The sequence below is a fragment of the Pieris rapae genome, chromosome 5, assembly GCF_905147795.1.
Source record: "Pieris rapae chromosome 5, ilPieRapa1.1, whole genome shotgun sequence".
Lineage (NCBI taxonomy): Eukaryota > Metazoa > Arthropoda > Insecta > Lepidoptera > Pieridae > Pieris > Pieris rapae.
Genome location: NC_059513.1, coordinates 3,984,636 through 3,997,896, shown reverse-complemented (window position 1 = coordinate 3,997,896; position 13,261 = coordinate 3,984,636). Strand labels below are relative to the sequence as shown.

Below are 13,261 nucleotides of genomic sequence, written 5' to 3'. Positions count from 1 at the left end.
AACTTACCTGAACTTACTGGAATTAACAAAAATAAAAATCATTTACACACATATATACATATATTTTATTTAAAGTGCTTTTCACCATTACATTCATGAGAATAAACGACAATATGTGCGTGTACGCGGACGTATGAGCGAGATATTAAAGAATTCAGTTAAAACTCAAAACCGCAAGAAAATCACCAAAACTGGAGGTCTATTTTAAACAATATTTTATGTTTCGTGTGACAAATTATTTTTTTTAAAACAATATTGCTCATTAAACTTTTCCCCAAATTAAGGAAATACATTTAATCATAAAATACTAAATAAATGCAACTATCTTAAACTAAAAAACGAACCGCCTTATAAATTACAAATTGAATGTTAAAAAAGTCACTGCACTTCTTGAAACTTTAACAATTAAGTCACATTTCATACAGCAAAAATAAAAAACCGTGACGACATTCAATAACCAAAAAGGCAATAAAAGAAATATTTTTAGCCTTTCTCTGAAGTGAGAGGAACAATGAAAAAAAAAAAAACAGATTGTCTATGTTTGGGTTAATAAAGGCTGTCAGAATGTTTAATTAGAGACGAAATGATACGTGACACTCTGTGATTGGTCCAACGAAAAGACAGATCATGTATGACAAGCTGCTAACGAACCACATACAAACGAATCCTGTATCGTCTGTCATTTTAGATTCTCGCTGCTAATGAACGCAATTAAAAGCCGTGTACGAATGGTAATTTTATTAACTATACTTGCATTAACTTATTTATTAAACATTGGAGCATTTTATGTATAAGTACACAATAGGCTTACAATATGCAGCTGCCATTTAAAAAACAACATTTTTTTTTATATCTAATTTTCAATTCGTTTTTAATTATCTAGGACTTGTATACATAAATACAAAGCAAAATTAAACCATTTCTTTCTCAATAACGTTTATAATGCAATACAATATGTTTTGAAATAGACAATCATAAGAACAAACAATGTAAAAAAAATCCCGCGTTTTTTGGAAAAAATTAGAATTATTTAAACCTTTACTTTTGTTAAGTGAAGTTAGGTGTAGAAGACGTCATTGCTGGTTTGAGTCAAATTTACGAAAGCTTTGTATTGTAACCTGTCATGGCACTGATAATAAAAATTGATAATAGTACTTATTGCCGATAGATATTCAACATCTTATTTACTTGGTACTTTTAATGAAACACTTAAAGCCGTTGGGGAAGATTTAAGGTAAAGTTCGCACGTGCTAAGTCTTCACTCGCATATGTCAAAATACATATAGATTAACGCTAGTTCGCGTTAAGACAATCAATTTGACGGCCAAGACGGCAATAATTATACAAGTGTACCTTTAATACAACTTATCTTTCGTTGTCAAACGAAACTAAATTAATTGTACTAGCCATTAATGTTACATTAGACACCGATTGGTAGCGTTATTGCACATTTACACTATCTAACTTGTGTTTTACGTTACTCGAGAAAATATTTCACGCCAACATGGGAAAAACATCAGCTCACGAATCGTGGTTCCAAAATCCCCTGATAGATGGCGTTATTAGACATTTACTACTAGACGGGACGTTTAGAGATTTTATCATTGGTCGTTAGGTTGTTTCTGTATGGGCCTCGGTGGATTGTGTCTCCTACGGCTTTGCAAAGCGGCAAGTAGTCCGCGTCCGCTTGTCGAGCAGAGTTCCGTGCCATCGCGAGCGCCAGTTACTCGGGCACCGCCAGCTAAACCATTTGTTATGTGCCTGCAAAATTTTAATATTATACGATTTATCGTCTATCTAAGTAAAGTATAAAATTTAAAGTTGTTAAATATATAAATAATTGAGACGATTCGGTAGGTAAAATAATCAACTTTTTCATTTGACATATGAGGAAAAAAAATAACTGTAAAAGTTAATCTGACGTAATTTTTTTAAAATATATATTTTAATGAATAAGAAATGGAATCTACAAAATGTAGATTTGATAACATTTATATGAAATATATACATTATAGAACCAAATTTATTTCGTTTGGTTAAGCGTAAATCTAAAAAAAATTCAGTTAAATACGATAACAGAAATTAGTCCTTATGTTATAGACACAGTACTGATAATTCAATTCTTGTTTCAAATAGTCTAATTGTAATAGTTTGTATTTCTGAAGATTTTTTAATCTTTTTATTCATGGTACTGGTCGTGGGGACGGTACAATTCTGAATTTTTGGTATGTACGTCAATTTGTTTGACTTAATGTGTGAGGTACAATAAAAAACATCCTATATTTATAATCAATATATCTGTAATCAATAAATAAAGGAGGAAGATTCTTTATAATTATCAAAGAAAATATAAAATGTATATTACCGGAGCATATGAAAGGGTATGTGGTTATTGCTGATCCAGTCTAAAGGCGAGGCTGCCTCTCCAAGGGCCGCCGCACCTGTTATCTTCGAAGCACCCGCACACGAGAATATCATTATCACGCGACTACCCTCCTATTACAGAAAATTATACTTTTAGTATATAATCAAATTGAAGTTTGTCGATATGATTTATCATGCATGACCGTGTTATACAAATAATATTTGTAGAATAGCACAGGACTACGCCCAAGAAACCGTTCCATCCAATTAGTCAGAAAACTCCATAAATCTCTTCAGTTGAAACACACATTATACAATGTATGAAAATAATTTATAAACTGCATAGATTAACAGACATTTTTAATTGTCTGTTGAGTAAACTAACAAAAGACTGCTAGGCTGATTTTTGAAAATATTTTACTCTAATACTGTTTGAGGTTGTGTTGTTTTGTTTCTGTGTATGCATTGTATTGTATGGAATATAAAAGTAAATAGTTTTACCGGAACTAACCTGTTTTGCCTTTTGCAGTTTCTTGATAGTGTTTTGCGTAAAGGGGTAGCTGCCACTCGCTTGTGCCATTTCCACACTGTGCAAATCGTCTGCCTTTACTATAAAGTACCTCGAATTACTTTCACCGTTTTCTGAGTATTTCTCTATATTAGCTAGCAGGGTCTTTCCGTTTGGAGACATGGGACTCTTTGGCCCACTAAACGACTGAGAGGAGAATCCCTGTGGCATTCCATCATTCCTCCAGCCAGGTCTTTGGCCATTTCTATAACCGTAGCCCTGATAGAAACTATTCGCAAAGTCGTTCTGGTACTGCGGGTAGTATTTTTGCTCGTGCCTGTTAAACTGTTCGTCCTCCCGCCGCCACATCGGCGATTCGACAGTCAGCGGTTTCGGCCGCTGGCCTATGCCGGCGGGTTGATGTAAGCCCACGTTTTTCTCTTCAGCTCCCAAGACGTGGACGACCGCGTTCAAGATTTGCTCATCGAGAGGCGACATCGGTTTCCCTGGGTTGGACATTCGGCGAATGACTAGCGCACAAAGTTTCTGACGCAAGTAATAAACGCTTATGGCATCGGATGCGTCGGCTGTGAAGGCCATCCAATCATCTAAAGTCAGAACTGCAGTATCTGGGGACGAGTTATTCTCGTCTGCCTCGCTATCTGAATCGCTCGACAATCCTGGCGGATTGGCTCTTTGCGTCAAAGCGCCAGAGGGCAATCTTAGAGGCCCACTAAACAAAGCGACCGTAAGTGGAGTCACCAACGTGTTGCATCGGATAAAACAAAATCTACCCACACGAGAAATTTCTTCGAACACTACCCAATCCGTTGGTAAACTTTGTACTGATTTTTGAGAACCACTCACTCCGCCACCTCTATGTAAAGTGGAACTGGGATGAAATGCGACTTTGACTTCTTTGGAAGTTCTCAGCGTACAGGAATCTCTGTCTACTCTCGCGATGGATGGGTACAGTCCGCTAACCAGAACCGCTTTCACTACGTGCCACTTTTCAGAGTTCACGTTGACGTCCTTAATGTCACCCGAACCTCGCGCTTTGACAAGACCTAGTGCTCTTAACTGTGCCAGTAACTGCGACCGATAACCGACAATCATTTCCATAGTAGCTCCGCAAATGAGATTTTTGGCACAAAACGCCTTCTCAGTGCCGTTAGCCCTCGCAGACTGCCACGCTTGGAATGCCCTCAATAACGCCATATGGTCGGAATAGCTGTCTGCGGCGAATTCTTTTCTCGCTAAGCTTCCCTTCTTCCTATTTTCTGGGTTCATCGATATCTGGAACGGCTCTTTATTCGACAAACTGCAAACAATGGTCAGTATAGGGTCTAAACATTTCATGACGCACGCGTAGAGCAACATTTTCCCTAACTTTGGCTCGACCGTCAAATCCAATAAATGCTGACCGATTTCCGTCAAATCTTCCATAGGAGTAAGAGCACCGACAGTCTTGAGAAGAGTCACGGCATTCCTCACGGCTAAAAATGAAGGCGGCTCCAAGGCCTTCGATAAGAAATCCGCGATAGGAGTATTTCCAGGCGCCAACAGTTTGGTGTGGAGGCAAAGCTCCTGTAGAGGAACCCTAAGAATCTCCGGTACCGAGTTGAGGGGTAGAGTTTTGAAGCGTCGTTTGGAGCACATGTGGAAGCAATGGCCTGGCTTGGTCCGTCCCGCTCTTCCGGCCCTCTGCTGGCAACACGCCCTGGAGGTCCACACGCATTGTAGGGAACAGACACCGCCATTGGATTCATAATACTTTTCTTTGACTTTACACGAGTCCACGACGTACACGACATCGTCTATCGTAATTGAAGTTTCTGCTATATTTGTTGAAATAATAATTTTCCGCGCATTCGGCAGCGGGTTGAAGACTTTTTTCTGGTCCAATGTCTGCATGTTACTGTGCAAGGTGAATATTTGATATTTTAAAGCGTTCATTTCTGTGCTGCTTTGGATCATGTCTCGCAGAGTAACGATGTCGTCGTAGCCCGGTAGGAAGATTAGTATGCTCCCTTTCGCCATGTTAAGGTGGATGTGTTTGACTAACGCCAACATAAGATCGTGGTCTATGAGCTCCTCTGAGAAGGAGTGATGGTAGACATCTAAAAGGAAGTTGTCCGCCGCCGACTCTTCTTGTTCGTTGGATTTGGGTTCCTCGATTTGGTTAAAACTGACGAGGGCTTTGGCACATTCTGGGTGGCCGCCATCTACAGCGTAGTCATAGGCAGTTTTACCATTTTTATCTTTTAATGTTGGGTCAGCACCTGAACATAATATTGACGATGAAAAAAATTAATATATATCTTATATATTTTCAACAAGTGATTAGTTATAATATTCCAAGGATTTTTGTCCGAAAAAAAGGGTTTTACTGTAAAATATTTAAGAATAAGACGCTAATAAAGATGCAAAGAATGGAAACCTGACATACCGAGCCTCAATATCTGCTGCGCAGTTTGAGTCAGACCCCTTGCAGCGGCAGCGTGAAGAGCCGTCCTTCCACAGACGGAGTGGCGCGCATCTACGCTCACACCTTCTGATAGAATCATGTACAGCACTTGGCTGAACGAGTCCTAAGAATTTCATGGTTCAATGGTTTGCATATACAAAATAATATAAAAAAACTTTGACTTAATGTATTTTATACTGCTGAACATTATCATTATTGTTACATAATAATAAACCATGTTTCAGATACCATATAATATTCAAATATAAATAAATATACATGGAATATATTATGAGTACCTTATTTCGTTCTTATTTGGGCTACCCTCAAATACTTTACACCGCATTTTTACTATCATTTTAAATATCTTTAAACGGTTTTTTTTTTAAATTAAGAAGCACACACACACCAGATAAAAGTTACATCATATTGTTACGAAGACGGGTCAACTGCAATGTTTTTAGATTTTACCACTACTAAGAGAACTTTTCAGCAGGCTGAAATATGATTTATGACCGTTTCAGGAGAGGGTCAATCACATATTAGAAAATCGAAATTTACATAATGTTGCCGTAGTTTTCAGGAGGCTGAAACATTTTTTCAGTCGGTTTCAGAACACGTATAGACGAATGGTACATTTTCCAGCAGACCCGTTTTCAGGCGTTTTCAGGCCTGGTTATAGCCCGTCGATGAAGGAATATTCTAGAACGAATTTTCTAGGTGTGGGACAAGCACTGTTTGATATGCGAAAGAGAGAAAAGATAAGAACCTTCTCGAAGCTAGACCGAGAACTCTAGAACGTCGTACGACAAGCACGTAGCAGTGTGCGAAAGAGATAGCAAGTACGCGCGTTCTAGAATTAGGCGATCGCTACTCAGTAGCGCTCCCGCCTAGAAAGTTCTCGTAAACATCGGAAACATCGTTCGAGATTCTTCCCAGGGATATATAAGCGAGCCAAAACGCGACCACTCAGTTCAGTTTTGAATGCGATTCCAAGCGATAAACAGCGAAGAGAAAAAGTGCGAACAAGTGCGATACCAGTGATAAAGTACTGAGTGATTTAAGTGATTAGTGACAGTGTTTCCTTGTGTGTGTTATTAGTGCTTTTCTGTGCGTAATTTCAAGATATTAGTGTAAACGAATTCCTCGTAGATTTTATTAAAATAAACCCTTGAATAAATCGACGGCGTTTTCTATCCGATCCCCTAGCTCGTAACATTTTGGTGTCAGAATTGGGGATAGAAATATGCCAATTACTCCAAGGGAGAATAAAGAGGAGTTCTTGACAGTGTCTGCAGCAGATGCGGAGATGCAGACAAAGAAAACGGAGACTCTAATATCAAAGTTTGAAAACCTGGACCGTAGGTTTTCCGAACAAGAGAAACGCTTGCTAGAGTTAGAAAAGGAGGTTCAGTGCCTTAAGATGTCTGGATTTGTGGAATCATCTGGAACGCTGGAAGCACCCACTTTTAATGGTTCTTCTTCTTGGGACGCCTACAAGGTACAGTTTGAGGCTTTATGCAAGATATACGGTTGGAAAGATAATCAGGCTGTGGCTGCCCTTATGTTGGGATTGCGAGGTGAAGCCCTAGACGTGTTGGAAGTTATGACAGGAGATGTGACGCTAACGCGACTGCTGGATGCGCTGGAGGCACGTTATGGAGACTCACATTTAGAGCCAGTCTACAGGGCTCAATTACGGGAGAGAATGCAGCGACCAAGTGAGAGCTTGCAAGAATGGGGTCTGGAAATAGAGAAGCTGGTAAGGAAAGCTTACGCATCCTTACCAGATGTAGCAGACAAGATATTAGTGCAAACCTTCATAGATGGAATAAGAGATCGTGAAGTCAGGCTGAGAGTGAACCTTGGTCACCACAAGAACCTAAAGGACGCTCTAGCCCATGCGTTGGAGGTAGAGGCGATTCAGAAAGATCCTCGACCTTACCGCATTAGGGCTGTCACGGAAAGAGCTACTGGTCAACGTGGGCCAACCTGTTACATCTGTGGGGAAGTAGGGCACATGAGGTTTTCGTGCCCTAAGAAAGACTTCCGAGGGGATGTAAAGGCTAGACGTGGAAATACCTTAGTCATCGACGGAGAAGTCAATGGAACTAAGTGTGATGTGACACTTGATACTGGAGCTTCACGAACAGTAATCAGACACCAACTTCTGAAGACATTTTCTAGAAGCCCTTCTAGAGGAATTGCACATCTTGTTACAGCTACGGGTCAACGCATAGCCGATCGGGGAGAAGGTATCGCGACCATCAAGATTGGTGAACGTTTTTACAGACACAAGGTTGTTCTTGCCGACATAGTGGATGACTGTATAATCGGATTAGACTTTATGAAGTTTTACAAATGTAAGATAGATTTGGAAAAAGGGATATTCAAGTGTGGAGAACAGGAAGTCTCCTTTAAAGGCAACTCTTCAAATTGTGGTTATGACATGTGTAGAGTAATCGATGTGAACGGACAGGCTAGTAAACAACAAGAGTTGAACGCAATTCGAACAGTTCCGGATAACTATGAGGAAACCTTGTCAATACATCTAGCAAAGGCAGAGGAACAATTAAAGAAATTTTCTGATTTGTTATCGACCCATGAAAGAGAGCTAAGAAGGTGTTCAGATGATGCGTCTCAAAGGCCAAGTGAAAAAGTCACCAAACAGGACGGAAGGGATGGTAACGTGAGGATGCTTCGAACAGCTACCATTTATTCAGATTTCGGTGGGAGATTGATGCAGATAGCACAGCAAGAGGATTGTGACATTAAACCAATTCTGGACTGGATGAAATCTTCAGCTGTCAAGCCACAATGGAGTGAAGTTGCATCTACAAGTAACACTACTAAGAGTTACTGGGCTGAATGGGACAGTTTAGTTCTACATAATGGAGTGTTATGTCGCAAATTGAAAAATGCTCAAGGCGATCATTTGCAGTTAGTGGTGCCAAGATCCAAGGTTCGCGACATACTAGAAATGTGTCATATTGAGTTATCTAGTGGACGTTTAGGATTAAAAGGGACTCTTAGGAAGGTTAAAGAAATATTTTACTGGATTAATTATCGTGAAGATGTAGAAGACTGGATCAAGAAATGTAAAACTTGTGCAGGCGATACGGATTCGCAGACTCGGTCGCGATGGAAAAGGATAATGATGAAAGGAAGTGATGATGCTCGGGACGAGCATGTCTAAGGAGAGGGTAGTGTTACGAAGACGGGTCAACTGCAATGTTTTTAGATTTTACCACTACTAAGAGAACTTTTCAGCAGGCTGAAATATGATTTATGACCGTTTCAGGAGAGGGTCAATCACATATTAGAAAATCGAAATTTACATAATGTTGCCGTAGTTTTCAGGAGGCTGAAACATTTTTTCAGTCGGTTTCAGAACACGTATAGACGAATGGTACATTTTCCAGCAGACCCGTTTTCAGGCGTTTTCAGGCCTGGTTATAGCCCGTCGATGAAGGAATATTCTAGAACGAATTTTCTAGGTGTGGGACAAGCACTGTTTGATATGCGAAAGAGAGAAAAGATAAGAACCTTCTCGAAGCTAGACCGAGAACTCTAGAACGTCGTACGACAAGCACGTAGCAGTGTGCGAAAGAGATAGCAAGTACGCGCGTTCTAGAATTAGGCGATCGCTACTCAGTAGCGCTCCCGCCTAGAAAGTTCTCGTAAACATCGGAAACATCGTTCGAGATTCTTCCCAGGGATATATAAGCGAGCCAAAACGCGACCACTCAGTTCAGTTTTGAATGCGATTCCAAGCGATAAACAGCGAAGAGAAAAAGTGCGAACAAGTGCGATACCAGTGATAAAGTACTGAGTGATTTAAGTGATTAGTGACAGTGTTTCCTTGTGTGTGTTATTAGTGCTTTTCTGTGCGTAATTTCAAGATATTAGTGTAAACGAATTCCTCGTAGATTTTATTAAAATAAACCCTTGAATAAATCGACGGCGTTTTCTATCCGATCCCCTAGCTCGTAACAATATGACTTACCAAACTACCCTCATTGAAGCACTCATCTAAAAATTCATCCATATCAGCTTGCATTGCTGGATCAAGGTTCTCTTTTTCCTCTTTACTACCACTCTCTTCTACTACATCACTTTGCTTTTGTCCTAAAATTATATTAGGATATGAATTAATATGTTGGTTATGTATAATTATTAACTCATCATTTTTCAAGGATATTAAAGAAATTAAACTTGAAAAAAATTGTATCTACCCTCAAGATGCGACCAGTAACTTTGTCCAGTTTTAAGCTTCCCTCTAAGCTCACGTTCTAGTTGTGACATCTTCTTGTTGGTGTATTTGGTCAACTTTAAGACATCTTCTAAATAATGTCTTTGAACGTCGTGTAAACGCCCAGGTATACTTATCACTGGACATCCATTAAAATACCTGAATTGTATTTTTTTTTTAATTACTTCTATTCTTGAGAAAGAGGTTTCTTAACTTTAATTTTTCTATCCTTGCTTGCAAAATTGTCACTTAGATATAATACTAACTATCATAACTGTACCACTAAGAATGGTTCGGTAGCCGTTGATATACATGTAAATATGTATTAAACAAAAATTTAATTTGTATAAAATTCGGAAAAGCGCTTCGTCATTCGAACACATTTATATTTGTCTTAAAAAAGGATATTTATTTAATTTTCTGCAAAAATTATCTGCAAAAATTACCTGGAGAATATCTGGGTGTCCATAGTTGCAGACATGAGAATGACTTTTAAATCTTTAGTGCGCAAAGCGTCTCGTAATGCGATGAGCAGAAAGTCACTAAACTTATCTCGCTCGTGAACCTCGTCTACGAATACGTGCGTCACCCCTACACAAAAGTAACGAATATTAATAAATTATAATAATATAATTTAATTATTAAAGTTTAATGTTAATATGTATATATAAATTACGCAACACGTTGTTCGTCCACTCCTAAACTACTGCACGAATTTCAATATTAAAATTCTACACCAATTATATACATATATATATATAATTCTAATGTGCGTATGTATATCACTGAACTCGTCTTAAATAAGTGGACCGGATTTGAATGATTTTTTTAAGTATGCGTTTTGTAGAGCCTTGAATGATTTAGATTCACATTAATGTCAAATAGCATACTGGGTAGGATTACTTTATCATTTTATAAATAAGTGGTTTTAATACTACTTTTTAATTAACCAATTTACTATGAACTAGGTTTTTATAATGCCTCGTGAATTGTTTCACTTGTGCATGATTATAGTTTTACTTCAACTAACCAGTAAGGGCTTCATCACCCGCCATCAAAGTCCTAAGCAAGACGCCATTAGTGCAATAATGCAACACCGTACGCGGGCTTACGCGAGACTCAAGACGAATTTGGTAACCAATAGATTGTCCTATCTTCTCCATACGCTCGTAAGCCACCTGAAATAATTTATAAGCACGTAAGTTTACAAGTCGTTAGAACCATTAACGTAGTTTTCAGGTCTTTTGCTGCCAAGTGTTAGTGAGGAAATTTTATTTAAACTTTCCAAAACCTTTTCGTCCAGTCCAAGAATAAATTAAACTAAATCGTAGTCGTAAATTGTACTGTTTTATCTATAGACACATCTGCCTTTTTTCATTACAGCATAAACACAATTTGATAAAATAAGACTAAAAATTACTTTAACATTATGCACATAGACCAATTTAGGTTTTATTATAAAGTGCTTGACAATAAAACATATCAAGGGCAGGAACACATTCGCGGCATATTCGCCAGATGTGGACGCACCCTTAGAATGTTATGAAACGTCTTTTGATCCATTGAAACATAATTGATACAAAGATTCGTCGTTTATCAAGTCCGAAGACGAAAACTGTTAAATGTAAGGTGTGCAAAATTTCAGGCAGATTTATAAAAAATGGTTTTCATGTAATAGAATTTTCTATTTAGCATTTGAAAAATTTAAGATTTTCTAAATGTCTACTACTACTTTAAAACTTATGTCTTTTGTTTATAACTCAAGGCTTAAGTTTAAGTACCCGCTCAGCAACAGAAACAGCTGATATGCGTCTGGGCTGTGTGCAGTAAATCCTGACAGGCTGCTTCATCTCCTGACAGTGCTCCAACACTAGCTGTGGTAGTTGGGTTGTTTTGCCACATCCTGTGGCTCCCGCAACAATTATCACCTAGTAAAGCATATATATGATTACTTATATAAAATTTGACTACCAATTTGCATAATATAATTCCTTATAGGCCAAATTTCTATGATCTTCTCCTCTCGATTTTAACAGAGATATATAACTTAACAAATTTACATAAAAATGCTGTATGATTTAAATTAAAATCCCAAGCATTTGTTTATTTTTTAAAGCACTGAAATTCTTGTTATTTTCAAACAAGAGCTAAATTTCATTACAAAGATTACTTGTTTTCTGATAACACATTTAGAAGATACTTTTTCAAAATTCAGATTTTTTGTATGAATAAATTTAAAATGTGCTGTAAGCTCTTTGACAGAGCCCGACCTTTTGTCACCTAGTGCTGCACTGCTGTTACTCTGATACTATAATAATTACAGCAACACAATAATTTGTCATATTTTTGTATTACTTATTTTCTGCAAAAGGATGCTTTTACATTTTGAATATACAACTATTACTAAACTTTTATGGAACTAAGTAATATTTTAAAACAAAAATCTTCAAATAGAAGAGAATTTTAACATTTGGACTAACTTAACTATTATTTCTTCCTGTTTCATGTCATTATATTCACATTCTATTTCAAAAGAATAATATTAAATAAATATTAAAAATCTTTACCTGATTAGAGTTAATTGCATTTATTAGCTCATGTCTCTGTTCATAAACTGGTAATTTTTCTCTAAATTTAATCAAGTCAGGATTATAAGATGTGCTTGGAACCTGCAAACACAGAAATAAAATTAATGAATTATCTTATCACAATATCAAAGTAATATAAAAATACAAATTTATTTCAGGATCTAAAAACATATTAGAATAATAGATTTAAATCTTTGGATAGTACATTATGACAAATATGCATGATCACATATATCACTATACGTAAAAAATAATATTATGTCTATGATTGCCTTTTTTTATACAGATAAATTTTAAAATAAAATAAATATTTACTTGAGCAACACCATTATTCAATTGTCCCATACTTTTATGAGCTAATTGTGGACTCCGCTCCTTCTCTGGACAGCAACTAAGATCTTCCTTTTCCTTACTTGTGATAGGAAATGCATTAAACAACTCAGTGATACTACATCTCATATTAGAGTCTAAAATCAATTTGGCATCATTTTGTATTATTGTTGAACCAATTCTTTTATATATTGTTATGTAGCGGTTGACACCTGTAACATTTAATAAATTTTCAATACATTTTTAAAAAATAAAAGTCGGGTGTCTTCTAAATCAAAACAAAATAAAAAATTACCTTTCCCGCGTGACTTTGATTTGAGACCTAATTTTGCGACGGTCTCATGAATGAAGCCTCTTTCTTGGGCAGACAAAAAAGACGGAAATTTAAGTTCGGTCTCATTCTCATCACTAAGAAACTTATCCAATTGTATTTTTAATGCTATGCTGACAGATTCAGCTATAGGAAAATGCTTATTCCCTATGTTACGTTTACCCCTTTTCGAACTCATTACTAAGATATGTAATTATTTTTTATTGCTTCTCAAGTAATTACACTACATCTGTGCATGAAATTAGTGATCTACAAAGGTTTCAAAATCTGGTTTGGAAAATCTTTGCTAAATGTTAATTACAGAATATTGTTTGTTTTAAAATAGAAACCAATAAAAACTAAAATTACAGTATAAAAAGAATTACAATTTACATACAAGTTGAAAAGACAACTGATACTTGACAGTTGAATATAGACTATA

General features: G+C 37.0%; 1 protein-coding gene across 1 annotated transcript; it reads right to left on the bottom strand.

Annotated features, from left to right (window-relative positions):
* Positions 1 to 41: 41 nt before the first annotated feature.
* On the bottom strand, positions 42 to 13,198 carry LOC111003248 (3'-5' RNA helicase YTHDC2). The gene is made up of 12 exons (XM_045628331.1): positions 12,805 to 13,198; positions 12,495 to 12,721; positions 12,159 to 12,260; positions 11,373 to 11,519; positions 10,622 to 10,769; positions 10,038 to 10,182; positions 9,575 to 9,750; positions 9,346 to 9,467; positions 5,322 to 5,463; positions 2,876 to 5,154; positions 2,366 to 2,496; positions 42 to 1,761 (listed from the first exon to the last, which is right to left on the bottom strand). Exons 1-12 carry the CDS (start codon positions 13,016 to 13,018, stop codon positions 1,602 to 1,604), a joined length of 3,993 nt encoding a protein of 1,330 aa, XP_045484287.1. The 5' UTR covers positions 13,019 to 13,198; the 3' UTR covers positions 42 to 1,601.
* Between the last annotated feature and the right edge of the window lie 63 nt (positions 13,199 to 13,261).